Consider the following 18,059-nt stretch of genomic DNA (forward strand, 5'->3'; position numbering starts at 1 on the left):
CCAAGTTTGGTGGTATCCTGCCACAGATTTCACCCTTCCTACTTAAGACCCAGCTTCTCAAGCTGCCATCCATTCATTTATGGTGACCTTAACTCGTGTTTCAAGAGGCACCCTTACTCTTGAAATTGAAATGGGATGTAGATCTGGGTGCCTTCAATGATGAGGAGTGGGGACAGATCATGGGCTATATTAGAGAGACTACTCAAGGTATTACATATCAACAGGTCCACTATTTTGTGATGCTTTATCTTAGCCCGCTTTTTAAAATGGGTCTCTGTAGCAATGTTGATTGACTGAATTGTGGAATTAGTGGTCATTTTTTTTGCACCTTCTCTGGGCTTATCCTGATGTTTATAACTTTTGAGTTGGGGTTGGAGCCAGGTGTAGGGCTACTGCTCCCATGGTCCTGCCTATGGATCCAAGGTTTCTGAGGACTCTCAAATAAAATAATGTATCTATAAGTATGTCCTTTGGGCCTAATTCAGCATGGATCGTAGATGTGCAAGTCCGCCCCACATGCCGGATCCATCCCCCCCCCTGCACACATGTGAATAAATCGCATGGCGGCGATGATTTCACATGTTTAGGGTAGCCCTCTGCCTATGCAAACCTAGCTGAGAAGGCAGGCGGCTACCTGGGTCGCAGCGGCTGCGTGTGACGTTGCAGCCTACCCCGCAAATGGTCCGGACGCGCACCACGTCCTCCCCCAGCGCCACCACAACGCCCCCTCTGACCCACGAACGCCTATGCATGTCAGTCAGGCAGGGGCGTTCACAGACGTCAGATACCATCGCATCTCACAGTGTGATCACGCGCAATGCGGCTTCTGCGCACACTTCACAGGGCATCAGCATGCGACTGCTGACGCAGCGGCGTGCCATGCTGAATTAGGCCCTTTGTGTCTCTACCCTTGCTAAGATTGTAATTGCTAGGGTCTTGTGTGCTCTGGAATGAAATAGTGGAGGGCTCTGGTTAATGACGAGGCAACCATGAAATATACTTGTACATTAGTAGAAATACTGTTCAAAGGTACCATTACATCTGTGATTGCTGGTGTCCATCCAAATCCAAATTTATGTCACAGTAAAGTGTTCAGTATTAATATAAAACTAATCGACAAAGTAAAAGTTATGTTTATTGCAAAACATTATTTAACAAGAGACTTACATGGTACATCATTGAATAGAATGTAATTTGGAGGGTAAAATGTTTGAAAAAATATTAACAGGCTTAAAAATTATTTATATTTACACCATTTCCGTTCTGAAACTCTGCATGTGACTTTAAGTTTGTGGTGCTAGATTGTAGTTATCTTTTTAAAAGACTGCCAAGGAAGTTCTCAGCGGCACTGCAACTGCAGGTGGGTCAGATACTCACGGTCACCATACCCCCAACAGTACCAGAGCCAAGATATTACATGGTTACAGATATGTCAAATGTCAGTTTGCAGTGAACATATGGGGTCATTCCGACCCGTTCACACATAGTGGTTTATCACTGCGGTGCGAACGGGTGCGGAATGCACATGTGCGGCGGGCGCAGTGCGCAACGTTGCCCGGCGACAGGGGTCGCCGGGTTACGTTGCGTCTTGAGAAGGAAGCGGTCGCAAAGCGGACCGCAAAGAAGATTGACAGAAACGAGGTGTGACAGGGCAGATCCGGACTGTTTGGAGCCGTTTTCGGGGAGTGGTGAGTGTAACGCAGGCGTGTCCAGGAGAACGGAGGGCGGAGGAGTGATGTCAAAGCCAAGCCCATCATCGCTGGATCCATATCGCACAGGGTAAGTATGTCCAGGGCTGGTCTACTTCTGCTTGAAATTTTTTTAGCTTAGCAGGGCTGCACAAGCGATCGCAGCCCTGCTAAGCTAAAATACACTCCCCCATAGGCGTGTACTAGTTGATCGCAGCAGCAGCAAAAAGTTGCTGGCTGTGATCAACTCAGAATGACCACCCTAGCTCCATTACTAACTATTGGCAGTAGTCAAGTATGGCATTACTGGTTTTTAGCTCTAGGTGGCTCATTTGGTATCATAACAATGTTTGATTTATTGAACATTGTTTTTAATCCAATAATTGCATAGTTTCAACTAATTTTGTGAATAGCAGTTTTACAGTCACCTGATTCTCAGCAGTAAATAGAAGTAAATTTATCGTCTTTACTTACAGATCCATCGAACCGTCCTATACAGTGCAATGCAAACAACACAGAAATTCCCTCTGAGCTGTCATTGACATGCAGTTGGCCTGGAGGGTATCCATTTCCAATGCTGGAATGGAAAATGGATGACGCAATACTGTCAAATGGAACTTCAGACACACTAGTGACATCAGTAAATGGTTCACTGTATAAGGACAAAATATTTACGTGCCAAGGAAGACATTTGATAAATACTGATGTGAAAGTGAAGACATGTCAAATTCAATTGGGTAAGGAAAGAAATATTCATCCTGAATGGTACAGTAATACTTTAGCAATACTTCATAACATAACGCTCATTTACATTTCCAGTAATAAAGAAGAAAGAAGGTGCATTAGTGCACAGACTAATTAGGAAGGGCACAATTGGCATGTCTTAAATAGAGCAATTTATTAACATAAAAACATAAGCACAATGGGGGTAATACAGACTTGATCGTAGCACCAAATTTGTTAACAGTTGGGCAAAACCATGTGCAGATATAACATTTGCAGAGAGAGTTAGATTTGGGTGGGTTATTTTGTTTCTGTGCAGAGTAAATACTGCCTGCTTTATTTCTACACTGCAATTTAGATTTCAGTTTGAACACACCCCACCCAATCTAATGCTTACGTCCTAGAGGATGCTGGGGTTCCATTTAGTACCATGGGGTATAGACGGGTCCACTAGGAGCCATGGGCACTTTAAGAGTTTAATAGTGTGGGCTGCTCCTCCCTCTATGACCCTCCTACCAGACTCAGTTTAGAAAATGTGCCCGGAGGAGCCGGTCACAGCTAGGGGAGCTCTTAGAAGTTTTTCTAGTTTTATTGTTTTCTGAGTATATTAGGTTACAGGAAGACTCCTGGCAACAGCCTCCCTGCTTTGTAGGACTTAGGGGGGAGTAGGACCCAACTCTTGAAGTTAATGGTTATCTATCTCCGCTGACAGGACACTGAGCTCCTGAGGGTGCTGATTGCAAGCCCACGAGGCAACCGCTCACTCCCGCAGCACGGCTGCCACCCCCTAACAGAGTCAGAAGAAAGAAGAGTGGTGAGTACAGCGCCGGCGACCCGGTTAGCGGGTCGCCGGCGGGAATGGCGGCACAAGGGTGGGAGCGCAGCTCTGACAGGCTGTGCTCTGGCAGGCCCAGCAACACACTGTGTTGGCGCTTGAGGGGCGTCCTGGGCCAGCGCAATTCACCCTAAACTTGTCACTTGGCTAATACGGGCTAATCCCTGCTGTTAGCAACAAACACCTCAGGCCAGTATAAACAACTTAGTGCGGGAAGCCGCGCACCATTGCAAGGAGCGGGGCTTCCTCTCAGAGCGGATCCAGCACTCACCAGTGCCATTTTCTCCCTGCAGATAAAGAGACGCTGACAGGGAGCGCTGCCCTCCAGATAACTCCAGCTATACCTCTGCGGTACCAGGGCGTTATAGACAGGTGGGAGTGTGGAAACAGTACTAACTACCCTATTAAGGTTTGTTGGTCAGCGCCGGGCTTTTATCATAATAACTGCCTACTGGGGCACTGTGGCTGGCTCCTTATACTCTGTGACTCTCTAAAGGTACTCTGGGGGAAACTGTGTCTGACATTTTCCTGTGTGTGTGTAAGTGTATATATCACACATTACCATGTCTAAGGACTCTTGTGCTGCAGAGTGTTTATCTTCTCCTGACGAGTCTATTCCATGTACTCAGGACTGCAATGTGCTTTCCCAGCCTTCTGAATCCGAACCCCCATGGGTGGATTCTTTAAGGGGAATGATATCCCAGATTTCAACAAGGATGTCACATAATGAGAAAGTAACTCAGTTTCGGAGAAAATCTGTGGAGGGTTTGACATACTCAGACCCCTGCTGCTTCGTCTAAGACCCCCCCTACATACCCACAAAAACGTACACTTGCCCAGATAATGCAAGCTGATACTGACACCGACTCTGATACAGAGAACGGTGATGGGGATATGCAGGGGGGATGCATCACTTGCAAAGGGGGTGCAACTAATGATTGAAGCCATTAGGGACATTTTACATATTACTGAGACGGTTCCTGAGCATGTATAGGAATCTTATTTCACAGAAAGTAAGAAATTCTCTCTTACCTTCCCGGCTTCTAAAGAGTTAAACTCTTTGTTTGAAAAATCCTGGCAAAACCCAGAGAAAAAATTCCAGATCCCAAAAAGGGTTCTTATGGCTTTCCCTTCCCCTGAAGAGGACAGAAAAAAGTGGGAAAACCCGCGTATTGTAGACGCTTCTGTATCTAGATTGTCAAAGAAGGTGGTTTTACCTATCCCTGCTTCAACCGCTTTAAAAGAGCCGGCTGACCACAAGGTTGAGACTACGCTCAAATCACTCTACACAGCTACTGGTGTAGCTTTAAGACCCACTATTGCTTGTGCGTGGATTTCTAAAGCCATAGTAAAGTGGTCGGGCACGTTACTAGAAGACTTAAATACTATGGATAGGAGTGACATTGAATTGTTTTTGCGTCACATACAGGATTCTGCAGGTTTCATGGTGGAGGCCATGAAGGACCTTGGCATGCTGAATGGATGCGTGGATCTCCTTGGCAACTGCGGGTAAGTCAACCTTTCTTCCCTCAGCAGTGCCACCGCCTAGGAAATCTTATCCGACGCCTACACTGCAGTCCTTTCGGACTGCGGCAGTTAGAAAATCCAAAACCCCTTCCACTTTATTTAGAGGTGGTCGGGAAAAATCCAGAAACCTGCACCAATAGGTTCTCAGGAACAGAAACCAGGTTCTGCTTCCTCAAAGTCTTCAGCATGACGGTGGACCTCCCAGCCTGGAGATCGGGCAGGTGGGAGCGAGACTAAAGAATTTCAGTCACGTCTGGGAGTCATCATGCCTAGACCCCTAGGTAAAAGACATTGTTACCCAGGGGTACAAACTGGAGTTTCAAGTGCTCCCACCTCGCAGATTCTTCAAATCAGGCTTACCAGCTTCGCTGACAGAAAGTGCTATCCTACAGGAAGCCATTCAAAAATTGGTTCAAACAAATGTCAATGTTCCAGTTCCACCTCACCAAAAACACAAGGGTTATTACTCAAGCCTGTTTGTGGTACCGAAACTGGACAGTTCGGTAAGGCCGATATTAATTCTAAAGTCATTGAACCCCTACTTGAGAGAATTCAAATTCAAGATGGAGTTTCTGAGAGCGGTGATCTCAGGTCTGGAGGAGGAGGAATTCCTGGTATCCCTAAATATCAAGGATGCGTACTTTCACATTCCAATCTGGCTGCCTCACCAGGCTTATCTAAGATTTGTGCTGCTGGACTGTCACTATCAGTTCCAGGCGCTGCCATTTGGCCTCTCCACAGCACCGAGGGTGTTCACCAAGGTCATGTCAGAGATGATGCTACTCCTCCGCAAGCAGGGAGTTAATATAATTCCCTATCTGGACGATCTGCTGATAAAAGCATCTTCCAGGGAGAAGCTATTGCAGAGTTTTGCTCTCTCAACTCGACTACTTCAGGATCATGGGTGGATCCTGAACCTTCCAAAGTCACATTTGGAACCGACAAGGAGACTGCCCTTCCTGGGGATGATACTCGACACAGAAATGCAGAGGGTCTTTCTACCGGTGGAGAAAGCGTTGGTGATCCAATCAATGGTTCGGGATGTCCTGAAGCCACCCCGGGTATCGGTTCATCAGTGCATTCGCCTTCTGGGGAAGATGGTAGCATCCTACGAGGTTCTACAGTACGGAAGATTTCATGCAAGGTCCTTCCAACTGGATCTCCTGGACAAATGGTCGGGATCTCATCTTCACATGTACCAGCGGATACGTCTGTCGCCGAAAGCCGGAATTTCACTCCTCTGGTGGCTACAAGCTTCTCACCTTCTCGAGGGCCGCAGGTTCGGGATTCAGAATTGGATCCTTCTAACCACGGATGCAAGTCTCAGAGGTTGGGGAGCAGTCACCCAAGGCAAAAACTTCCAAGGAAAGTGGTCAAGTCTGGAATCCATCCATCCGATAAACATTCTGGAACTAAGGGCTGTATACAATGGACTTCTACAAGCGGCACATCTTCTGCAAGATCAGGCCAATCAGGTTCAGTCGGACAATGTAGCGGCAGTGTCTTACATAAACCGATAGGGCGGAACGAAGAGCAGAGCGGCGATGTCAGAGGTAACAAGAATCCTCCTCTGGATAGAAAAGCACGCGGTGGCTCTGTCAGCAATCTTCATTCTGGGAGTGGACAACTGGGAAGCGGACTTCCCAAGCAGACACAATCTCCATCCAGGAGAATGGGGCCTCCACCCGGAGGTGTTCGCAAAGGTAACAAGTCGATGGGGTGTACCTCAAATAGACATGATGGCCTCCCGCCTCAACAAGAAGCTTCAGAGGTACTGTTCCAGGTCGAGAAACCCACAAGCAGTGGCGGTGGACACCCTTGTAACTCCGTGGGTGTTCCAGTCAGTGTATGTGTTTCCTCCACTTCCACTCATCCCAAGGATTCTCAAACTAATAAAAAGAACAAGAGTTCAGGCGATCCTCATTGCTTTGGAATGGCAAAGAAGGGCTTGGTACACGGATCTTCTGGAATTACTGCTGGAGGATCCGAGGCCTCTTCCTCTTCGCGAGGACCTTCTACAACAGGGGCCGTTCGCCTATCAAGACGGCATGGAGGTTGAACGCCAGATCTTAGCTTGGAAGGGCATTCCGTACAAGGTCATTCCTACTCTGATCCATGCTAGGAAGGGAGTAACGTCTAAACATTACCATCGGATTTGGAAAAGTATGTGTCTTGGTGTGAATCCAGGCAGTTTCCTACGGTGGAGTTTCAACTAGGACGGTTTCTCCTCTTTCTGCAAGCAGGTGTGGATGTGGGCCTACACTTGGGCTCCATAAAAGTCCAGAGTTCGGCCTTGTCCATTTTCTTCCAGAAACAATTGGCTGCTCTCCCTGAGGTTCAGACATTCTTGAAAGGGTTTCTGCACATCCAACCACCCTTTGTGCCTCCTACGGCACCTAGGGATCTTAATGTGTTGCTGCAGTTCCTGCAATCGGATTGGTTCGAGCCTGTACAGGAGGTGGATGTCAAGTTTCTTACTTGGAAGGCGGTCACACTGTTGGCATTGGTATCTGCTAGACATGTGTCAGAATTGGGGGCATTGTCATGCAAGAGTCCCTACTTGATTTTCCATGAAGATAGAGCTGAGCTCAGAACGCGTCAGCAATTTCTTCCAAAGGTTGTGTTGGCTTTTCATATCAACCAACCTATTGTGGTGCCAGTGGCTACTGACTCCTCAGCTGCCTCAAAGTCCTTGGATGTTGTGAGGGCTTTGAAAATATATGTGAAGAGAGCTTCTCGTCACAGGAAGTCGGACGCTCTGTTTGTCCTTTATGATCCCAACAAGGTTGGGTGTCCTTCTAAGCAGACGATTTCCCGCTGGATCAGGTTTACTATCCAGCATGCTTATTCTACGACATGCTTGCCATGTCCAAAATCTGTTCAGGCCCACTCTACTCGTAAAGTGGGTTCTTCCTAGGAGGCTGCCTGGGGTGTCTCGGCTTTACAGCTTTGCCGAGCAGCTACTTGGTCAGGGTTGAACACGTTTGCTAAGTTCTACAAGTTCGATACTTAGGCCTCTGAGGACCTAAAGTTTGGTCAATCTGTTCTGCAGGAACCTCAGCACTCTCCCTCCCGTACTGGGAGCTTTGGTCCATCCCCATGGTACTAAATGGAACCCCGCATTCTCTAGGACGTAAGAGAAAATAGGATTTTAATTACCTACCGGTAAATCCTTTTCTCGCAGTCTGTAGAGGATGCTGGGCGCCCACCCAGTGCTTCGTTTTTCCTGCATTGTTACTTGGTTAAGTATTGTTGGTTCAGTCATTGCTGAATCGTTTCAGTTTGGTTAGCTTGGCTTTCCTTTTGTTATGTGTGAGCTGGTGTGAATCTCACCACTATCTGTGTATTTCCTCCTCTCAAACTATGTCTGTCTCCTCGGGCACAGTTTCTAGACTGAGTCTGGTAGGAGGGGCATAGAGGGCAGCCCACATTATTAAACTCTTAAAGTGCCCATGGCTCCTAGTGGACCCGTCTATACCCCATGGTACTAAATGGAAGCATCCTCTACGGACTACGAGAAAAGGATTTACCGGTAGGTAATTTAAATCCTATTATCTGCCTCCCCTGCAGTGCAGATGGTTTTGCCCAACTGCTAACACATTTGCTGCTTTGATCACATCTGAATTACCCTCAATATGTAGTCACAAAAAAATAAATCTTGCAGGAGCTAATAGATTTCCAATTAAATGCACAAAAAATATAACCAGGTGGGTGTGAATATCATCATATTACTTTTAAATAATCAATCCTGTCAAATATAGACAGTTACTTAATTATCAAAGGTTTGCCACAATCTCCATATGTATCACTATCCAATAAAAAAAACTTTCTGGAGTTTGTACCCAGTAGGCAATGCAATCTATAGATAGCGTCATCTATAGAAGCCTATGTGCTCACTTCCACACCAATCCCCAGAGTGGAATCCCTCTCTGTCGTGTCTCTCTGCCTCCAATCTAAACTTCGGTGCGGAAACCGTAGGGAATCTCAATGATTCCTTGCTCTTTGTCTAAATCCGGTGCTAGCTCCGCCTCCTGACCTCCCAGCAGCCGCTGCAGCCTCCTGGGAGGTCAGCCAGCAGCACATGCGCAGACAGGATACATCGACTTTGCTGGAGCACAGGATCGTGGATCACATTGCCTGAAACTTAGGTATACACGAATTGCTACTTTCCAAAGCTATATATCGCATCGAATTGATGCGATGTATAGTGATAAGTAACAGTTTTTCATTTTGTACATGAATAGACCTCTAACATTGCTGTGGTACAGTGGAAACATCATATTTTATAAAATAATATGAACTAAACATGGTACTATATTATTGAAGCGGTACAAAAAATTAAACGTCAGTAATTGATTAACTACAGTTCTTGACTTGTAGACTTAGTTCAGTTTAACTCTGAACCCTCCATATATTTCATGTTTTCATATTAATAAATTGCTGTATTTAAGACATGCCATTAAGTGTCCATCCAAATTAGTCTTGTGTACTGACACTCCTTTTTTCTCCTTTAGTCATTGGTGGAAGTTAGCTGGCCTCCATGGGAGCTGACTTGTTTATTACTATTAGAGTGGCCACACACGAAGTGATGTGTGTGACGGCTCGTACGAGCGCCGACATATCCTGCAGTCCCCACACAGGGGGCAATCCGATGCCAGACCACCCGCTATGCCGGCCCTCCTCCGCATAGTGCTGATCATTTGAACTTGCAGAAAGATCAGCAATACGTGCAGACAACCCTACGGGTGCACGCAATGGACGATATCATGCGCACACATGGAACGATATAGCTGCTGTATCGTTCCAATTCGTCGGAATGGCAGCTATATCGTGTCGTGTGAGGGGGTCTTAAGATTGTGCCCTATTTTTATCTTCTGTCAAGTAATAGACAAGTGATTTGAATATGATGCATTGTAACTATCTCTGGACTGCATTAGTATAATAAATAAGTGATGCTAATGTATGTAAAACAAGTATAATTAATATCTGCATAATCTTCAGGTGTCATTACTTCAGTGTTCAATAGGAGAATGTGTGTATTGTGACTCGCTTCCTGTCATTTATCATGACTATTAGAAATCACCTTACATTTCCATGACCAGTATGAAAGCACTCAGTGTATGGACTTAATGATTAGTTTCACAGCCCGGCTGATATTCTGAGCCGTGGGGTGTGGTATGATATGCCTATTGCCATGATGTCAACATTCATCATATAGACACTGATGAAGTGTCGGCATGTTATATTGACAACATATCGCCCCTGGTACCCTGCAGTGACTTACCTGCTCCTGACTGCTGCAGTGGCTCAGGGTTCCGGTGTGTATGACTGTCACTTCCGAGTCATACTTCCGATCCTCTGGTGTTCCGGTATTATTACCTTACTGTGAACCCTAATCACTATCCCTAATCGTCCCTCTAGTGTCTAACCCCAACATCCCAGTCCAGCAGCCTAACCTCCCCTCACAGCCTAACCTCAACCCTCCCACCCGAAGCCTTACCCTAATGTTGACATTTCACATGTTGACATTTAGTAGTGTGTGTGTGTGAGAGAGGACCAATGAGAAGCCGCCATCACAGGCAGTTTCCTTCGCCCACAGAAATGTTTACCACTTTCGGTGGTAGTACAGCTTTAGGGCACATGGCCTTTAAAATTGGAGATCAGTTGTCTACATGTGCTGAACTTATTTTCTCTTCCTTGTCTGCCCCATGTGACCGCCAATATTATATGTCCATTTTGAACTCCAGAAAGCCATGCAGAAGTTATACTGGTGCGCAGAGATCAGCTGGGAGACAGATGATCAGTCCCCTGTGAGACCCTCTCCGCTACACTCTGCATGAGAAGAGGGTTGGGGAAATGTCTCTGAGCGGCTTTTTTCTTGACACATGGTGTGTAGGGTTGGGGGGGATGCTACAATGGGCATATATGAACACTGCCAGGGTAAGGGATAATGCTACAATTGGGACACATAGTCACAGGGGTGGATGTATAATGTTACAGGGACATCAAGACTATGTCGGGAAAAAGCTACTGGGCCGTCATTTGCTACAGAAGATCTATGGGTACAAATGTAATTGGTAAATACTACAGCAGTAGGGGATAATGAGACAGGAGTTTGCAAGACACACCCCCAGGGTGGTGTTAAACACCTCATTGGGTACTTTATTCTTACTATAGTAGTTTAATAAGTTGTTAAATAATAAAAAAAGAAAATCATTTTAACTGAGTTTAAAAAAAAAAAAAATATTCGTCAGCAGTACCGGAACAGGGCTCAAGTGTGTCCTGTGTCAGCTCACCTCCCTGAGAGCATGTTGCCATGATTTGCACACGTGACATCATTATGTTGCACATAGAGGGCGGGGCCACCAACACCGGTAAGTGTACTGCTGACCGGAGTGTCCTAAGGACGCTCTACAGACTGCAGAGTGCCTGTCTGTAGTGTCTAAAGGGGGATCCGGTCTCTAGGTCGACAGTAACTAGGCCAACAGGTCAAAAGGTCGACATAAGTTTTTCACAATTTTTTTCTTTCTTTTACCTTTCATATTTAACGATCGACGCGGACTATGATTGGGAATAGTAACCTGTGCCAAGCTCAGCGGGGCACCTTGCTTGAAGCTCGCGAGCCATGCGAAGGGACACGGTGCACTAATTGGGGTTTCCGGTCACTGGCCCTCATTCCGAGTTGATCACTAGCTGCCGTTATTCGTTGCGTAGCGATTAGTTAAAAAAAACGGCAAAACTGTGCATGTGTATGCACCGCAATGCGCATGCGAGGCATGCGAGTACAAAGAGCATTGTGGTTTTGCACAGGTTCTAGCGACGCTTTCAGTCGCACTGGTGAACGCAGGAAGATTGGCAGGAAGTGGGAGTTTCTGGGTGGCAACTGACCGTTTTCTGGGACTGTTTGGAAAAACGCAGGCGTGGCCGGGCATTTGCTGGGCGGGTATCTGACGTCATTACCGTGTCATTCGTCGCAGCAATCATCGCACAGGGCTGGTCTTGTTTTGCACAAAATGTGTTTGCAGCCGCTCTGCTGCACAGGCGTGCGCGAAAATACACTTCCCCGTGGGCGGTGACTATGCGTTTGCACGGCTGCTAAAAGTAGCTAGCGAGCGATCAACTAGGAATGAAGACCACTGTACGGAGAAAATGACACCAGAAAACATAAAAAACTCATGTCGACCTTTTGACCTGTCGACCTACAGAACCTGTCGACCTAGTTACTGACGACCGATAGTGGTCGACCTAGTTACTGTCGACCTTGCATACCACACCAGTCCAAAGGATGGCTGTGGGGCTATGACAGAGCTCTGCATGGCGGCACTGTTACAGCCCCGTTAGTTAAGTGGATAATTACATAGTATACTATGTTGCAGGCAGTGCAAACATTTTATGAATACTCTATTACTGTGGACAAGATTTAGTCTAAGGTTTTAACAGATGTGGTTTGTTTTGTGTGATCCCTTATAAGGAATAATATATGCTTGGATTTATACAGTCAGTGTGGATTATCCCATACACCGTTTAGTCACCTAGAATTTCAGACTCTATATCATTGATGCACTTCTGCCTCTTCAGGGTCATAGACTGTTCATAGCTTGCCATTTTCTATCACTGAAAGGGTAACATTATGCGTTTTGCATGCAGTACAGTATGTGAGGAATAACAAAACCTACTGAGAATAGTTTGGAGGAGGGTTACAAGTATGTAAATGAAGGGATGGATGATGTGAAATTACTGTGTGCCATTTTGTTCCAATTACTGTTATGTCATGTATTATGAGATAGTTACATAACTCACCAAGCCAATAGAAGTGATTGCATCTGGGCAAAATGTGTATAGGGGAGGGGAAGGTGCCGTGGGTGAGCCAAGAAGGGTAGATTAGGGATACAGGTTTCTTTAATGTTACAGGCAGTGCATGGTTATTTACCTAGTGTACTGCACTGTGTGCTCTGCACCCATGCTTCCCCCTTCTGGCAAGGATGGGGTGCAGGATCTTGTCTCAGTGGCAAACGCAGGATTTGCATGGGGGGGTTTCCAGAACTGGGCGGAGCCAATCACGGGGGTGGGGACTGAGGTGACCCAGTATATGCTGGGTCCGTAAAACTAGTGTGTCTGTGTGTGTATATATATATATATATATATATATCTATCTATCTATATCTACACATATATATATATATATATATCTACACATATATATATATATCTACACATATATATATATATATATACATACACACACACACACACACATACATATACACATATACATATACACATATACATAGCATATTAAACATGCATATATATATATATATATATATGTACACACACATACAGTACACATATATATATACACATGTATATATATATATATATATATATATATCTATCTATCGTGTGTGTGTGTGTTTGTATGTATATACATGTGTATATATGTATGCACATGGATATATATGTACTATAATTAAAATAAAGTAAACTTTTATTGCACTTACAAGTGCCACCAGGAAGACAGCAGGCTGCAGAGGACGCTAGACAGTCATTAATAATACTCATGCAGGAAAAAAAAAATTTTCTTTTTCTTTTTTTTTAGTGGAGGGGGGTTTCTGGGTACTCGGAAACCCCCCCTGGGTGCGCCACTGTGTCTAAGTATTCAAGGGGGAGGGTGGTCAACCTTGCATCTGGGCTCTGTGGTGTAATGGTGCCCATACACTTGTGCGATTACATTCGACGGGATATAGGGCCTGATTTCCCTTGAAGCTCACCTTGAGATAAATCGCATCTAAAGTGCTTTTTATGTGCATTCGATGCGCATGCAATCTTGCGATTTATCGCTTGCCCCTTGCGACCCGAAATCGGGTGACCAGAAATGGGTGGAGGGGAGTGTCCAGGAAGTGAGCTCAATTCCGGCCCTGGACAGGCTGAAGTAATCGCAGCGGCTGAATAAGTCCTGGGCTACTCAGAAACTGCACAAATTATTTTTGTACCGCTGGGATGCACATGCGTTCGCACACTTGTACAGCTAAAATACACTCCCCGGTGGGCGGCAACTATGTGTACGCAGGACTGCAATAAACAGCTAGCTAGCGATCAGGTCTGAATTATCCCCTGTATATCTAGATTATGAGACCTTTTCTGGCTGAGAACTGAATGAAGCATTTTTTTAATTTTCAGGATCTACGAATCAGCAATACATTAGTGGGCAATATCACAAAGCCATTTCCTGTCAGTGGTATACTTTCACAGGCTACTGCATATCTCTCAATCAGTCAGCACTTAGTGGGACAGTCACAGTTTGCGTGGGGGACTACATAGCATCAGGCCTAAGTAATAAAACAAAAACCAAGGGGGAAATTTACTAAGCTCCCGATTTTGACCGAGATGCCGTTTTTTCATCAAAGTGTTATCTCGGTAATTTACTAAACACTAATCACGGCAGAGATGAGGGCATTCGTAATTTTTTGCAAGTCCAAGTAAAAAATTACGAATGAATACACCATCGGTCAAAACGCGGCTGTTTAAGTATGAATCTCGGTCATTTACTAAGAAGTGCAAAGCAAAAAAAAAACAAACACTGCCGTGAAAAATTACAACTCGTAAAAAAGTGCTAAAAAAAAACAGACCTTTTTTTTTAATTCGTGATTGGATAGGCATGCACGGATCCATGAGATCCGTGCATGTATATCAGTGGGAAGGGGTGGGAAAGTGCTTATTTTTTCAAAAAAAATTGCGTGGGGTCCCCCCTCCTAAGCATAACCAGCCTCGGGCTCTTTGAGCCGATCCTGGTTGCCGAAATATGGGGAAAAAAATGACAGGGGTTCCCCCATATTTAAGCAACCAGCATCGGGCTCTGCGCCTGGTCCTGGTTCCAAAAATACGGGGGACAAAAAGAGTAGGGGTCCCCCGTATTTTTAAAACCAGCACCGGGCTCCACTAGCTGGACAGATAATGCCACAGCCGGGGGTCACTTTTATATAGTGCCCTGCGGCCGTGGCATCAAAAATCCATCTAGTCACCCCTGGCCGGGGTACCCTGGGGGAGTGGGGACCCCTTCAATCAAGGGGTCCCCCCCCCAGCCACCCAAGGGCCAGGGGTGAAGCCCGAGGCTGTCCCCCCCCCATCCAATGGGCTGCGGATGGGGAGGCTGATAGCCTTTGTTGTAAAAGAAAAGATATTGTTTTTAGTAGCAGTACTACAAGGCCCAGCAAGCCTCCCCCGCATGCTGGTACTTGGAGAACCACAAGTACCAGCATGCGACGGAAAAACGGGCCCGCTGGTACCTGTAGTACTACTACTAAAAAAATACCCAAAAAAAGACAAGACACACACACCGTGAAAGTATAATTTTATTACATACATACACACATACATACATACTTACCTTAAGTTCCCACGCAGGTCGGTCCTCTTCTCCAGTAGAATCCAAGGGGTACCTGTTGAAGAAATTATACTCACGAGATCCAGGGGTCCAGGCTCCTCGGGAAATCCAGGGGTAATCCACGTACTTGAAAAAAATAACAAAACGGTGTCCCGACCACGAACTGAAAGGGGACCCATGTTTGCACATGGGTCACCTTTCCACGAATGCCAGAAACCCACTTTGATTTCTGTCTAAGTGGGTTTCTTCAGCCAATCAGGGAGCGCCACGTTGTAGCACTCTCCTGATCAGCTGTGTGCTCCTGTCCTCACTGACAGGCAGCACACGGCAGTGTTACAATGTAGCGCCTATGCGCTACATTGTAACCAATGCTGGGAACTTTCTGCTCAGCGGTGACGTCACTTTAGGTCAACCGCAGGGCAGAAAGTTCCCATCATTGGTTACAATGTAGCGCATAGGCGCTACATTGTAACACTGCCGTGTGCTGCCTGTCAGTGAGGACAGGAGCACACAGCTGATCAGGAGAGTGCTACAACGTGGCGCTCCCTGATTGGCTGAAGAAACCCACTTAGACAGAAGTCAAAGTGGGTTTCTGGCATTCGTGGAAAGGTGACCCATGTGCAAACATGGGTCCCCTTTCAGTTCGTGGTCGGGACACCGTTTTGTTATTTTTTACAAGTACGTGGATTACCCCTGGATTTCCCGAGGAGCCTGGACCCCTGGATCTCGTGAGTATAATTTCTTCAACAGGTACCCCTTGGATTCTACTGGAGAAGAGGACCGACCTGCGTGGGAACTTAAGGTAAGTATGTATGTATGTGTGTATGTATGTAATAAAATTATACTTTCACGGTGTGTGTGTCTTGTCTTTTTTTGGGTATTTTTTTAGTAGTAGTACTGCAGGTACCAGCGGGCCCGTTTTTCCGTCGCATGCTGGTACTTGTGGTTCTCCAAGTACCAGCATGCGGGGGAGGCTTGCTGGGCCTTGTAGTACTGCTACTAAAAACAATATCTTTTCTTTTACAACAAAGGCTATCAGCCTCCCCATCCGCAGCCCATTGGATGGGGGGGGGGCAGCCTCGGGCTTCACCCCTGGCCCTTGGGTGGCTGGGGGGGGGACCCCTTGATTGAAGGGGTCCCCACTCCCCCAGGGTACCCCGGCCAGGGGTGACTAGATGGATTTTTGATGCCACGGCCGCAGGGCACTATATAAAAGTGACCCCCGGCTGTGGCATTATCTGTCCAGCTAGTGGAGCCCGGTGCTGGTTTTAAAAATACGGGGGACCCCTACTCTTTTTGTCCCCCGTATTTTTGGAACCAGGACCAGGCGCAGAGCCCGATGCTGGTTGCTTAAATATGGGGGAACCCCTGTCATTTTTTTCCCCATATTTCGGCAACCAGGATCGGCTCAAAGAGCCCGAGGCTGGTTATGCTTAGGAGGGGGGACCCCACGCAATTTTTTTATTAAATTTTACAGTGTTTAATTAAAAAAAGAAAAAAATAGAACCCCAGCACGGATCACACAGATCCGGCCGAGATTAATTGTAAAAAAGTCGGCAGTGTTTTGCTAATCACTGCCGTAAAAAACACAAAAAAAACACGAATGACATCGACATCGGAAGAAAAGAAAAACCCGAATACGACAGCTTAGTAAATCCATCGTAACAAATTCAAAAAGTTGCAGTTTTACACTTTCGATGTCATTCGTGATTGAACTTTGACCTGAAACGGGAAAATACGAATCTTAGTAAATTTACCCCCAAGTTCAGATACACAGGCAGCAAGGCCGGATACAGGTCAGGTTCAACGACAGTCAGGCAGATGCAGCACAAAATCAGTATCCAGGAAAATAATCCAACGGTCAGATCAAACTTTTTCATGGCAAGGATTCAACTTTCCTCACAGATTCTCATCCACAGTGACATGATCAACATGCAGATCTGTAAGCTGACAATTCAGGGTTTTATTCTGATTTGAGAGCAAAGCAAAAGAAAGGAATACTTTTGTAACTGAATAATTAAGTATCACTGCAAGAGATGCAAAAACTTTTTTTTTTTTGCATGTAAGGTACATACTGACTGCTTTTGCATGTAGCCTACAATGCTGGACAGCTTCATTTTGAAACTACAAATTAACTCTGAGTTAGGATACTTCCCTCCCAATTTTAAATATTTTAAATCTGCCCCACCCAGGGTTGGATTGGGGCATGAAGTTGTAGGGACTCATACATAAGGGTATTGCCAGTTACCACGGGGTGAGACCAGCCCCCACAGAAGCTTGGACAGTCATCAGAGACAATGTAACTGACCCTAGTAGAATAACACTGTATAACTCGATCACACAGTCTGGAACCTGACATTAAAATAAGTACAGGGGTCCCTCAGGCAGTGGGGCCCACCAGGAATCCACATCCACCCCCACCCCCCTCTCACACCACTGTGAGTCGGTCTAACCCTGGCCCCACCTGCAGTGCAACATGATTTTTGTTAAAGTGCAAAGTTGCTTTGCTTCCCCTCATTCTATAAATTTAACAATACCATACCTCCCAACATCTGCTGATGACAGATCGGAGGACATTGGAGTACACTGAGCTCATGTTTGTGGGACCAGCTTGAGTCAACATGTGCTTTGTGTTATGGCACATTATCCTGCAGGAAGATGTCAATAGATTATGGGTAAACTGTGGCCATAAATTGATGTTCAGCAACATGCAACATTCCCTACACCTAGTGCTTTTTGTAGGTGTGTGGGCGAGCCATACAATTGCATGGGCTGGTCCGACCCTTGCTGCCACTAGCCACCAGCTGGGCCACCTTGGTTGTCCAAATGAAGGCTCAGGACATGTTTGTTCACACATTTGATAATAGGCAAAACTAGTGCTGATGGCTACCAATCACATTGA

The 18,059-nt window shown here is 46.0% G+C and overlaps 1 protein-coding gene across 1 annotated transcript in view; it reads left to right on the forward strand.

The window, feature by feature from the left end:
* The window catches only part of VSIG10 (V-set and immunoglobulin domain containing 10), a 125,745-nt gene that overhangs the window by 49,774 nt on the left and 57,912 nt on the right, over nucleotides 1–18,059 (forward strand). Inside the window, exon 4 of the mRNA XM_063964324.1 lies at nucleotides 2,165–2,425. Coding sequence (XP_063820394.1) covers nucleotides 2,165–2,425 — 261 coding nt within the window. The remainder of the gene's footprint in view (nucleotides 1–2,164; nucleotides 2,426–18,059) is intronic.

The sequence above is a fragment of the Pseudophryne corroboree genome, chromosome 1 (assembly GCF_028390025.1).
Source record: "Pseudophryne corroboree isolate aPseCor3 chromosome 1, aPseCor3.hap2, whole genome shotgun sequence".
NCBI lineage: Eukaryota > Metazoa > Chordata > Amphibia > Anura > Myobatrachidae > Pseudophryne > Pseudophryne corroboree.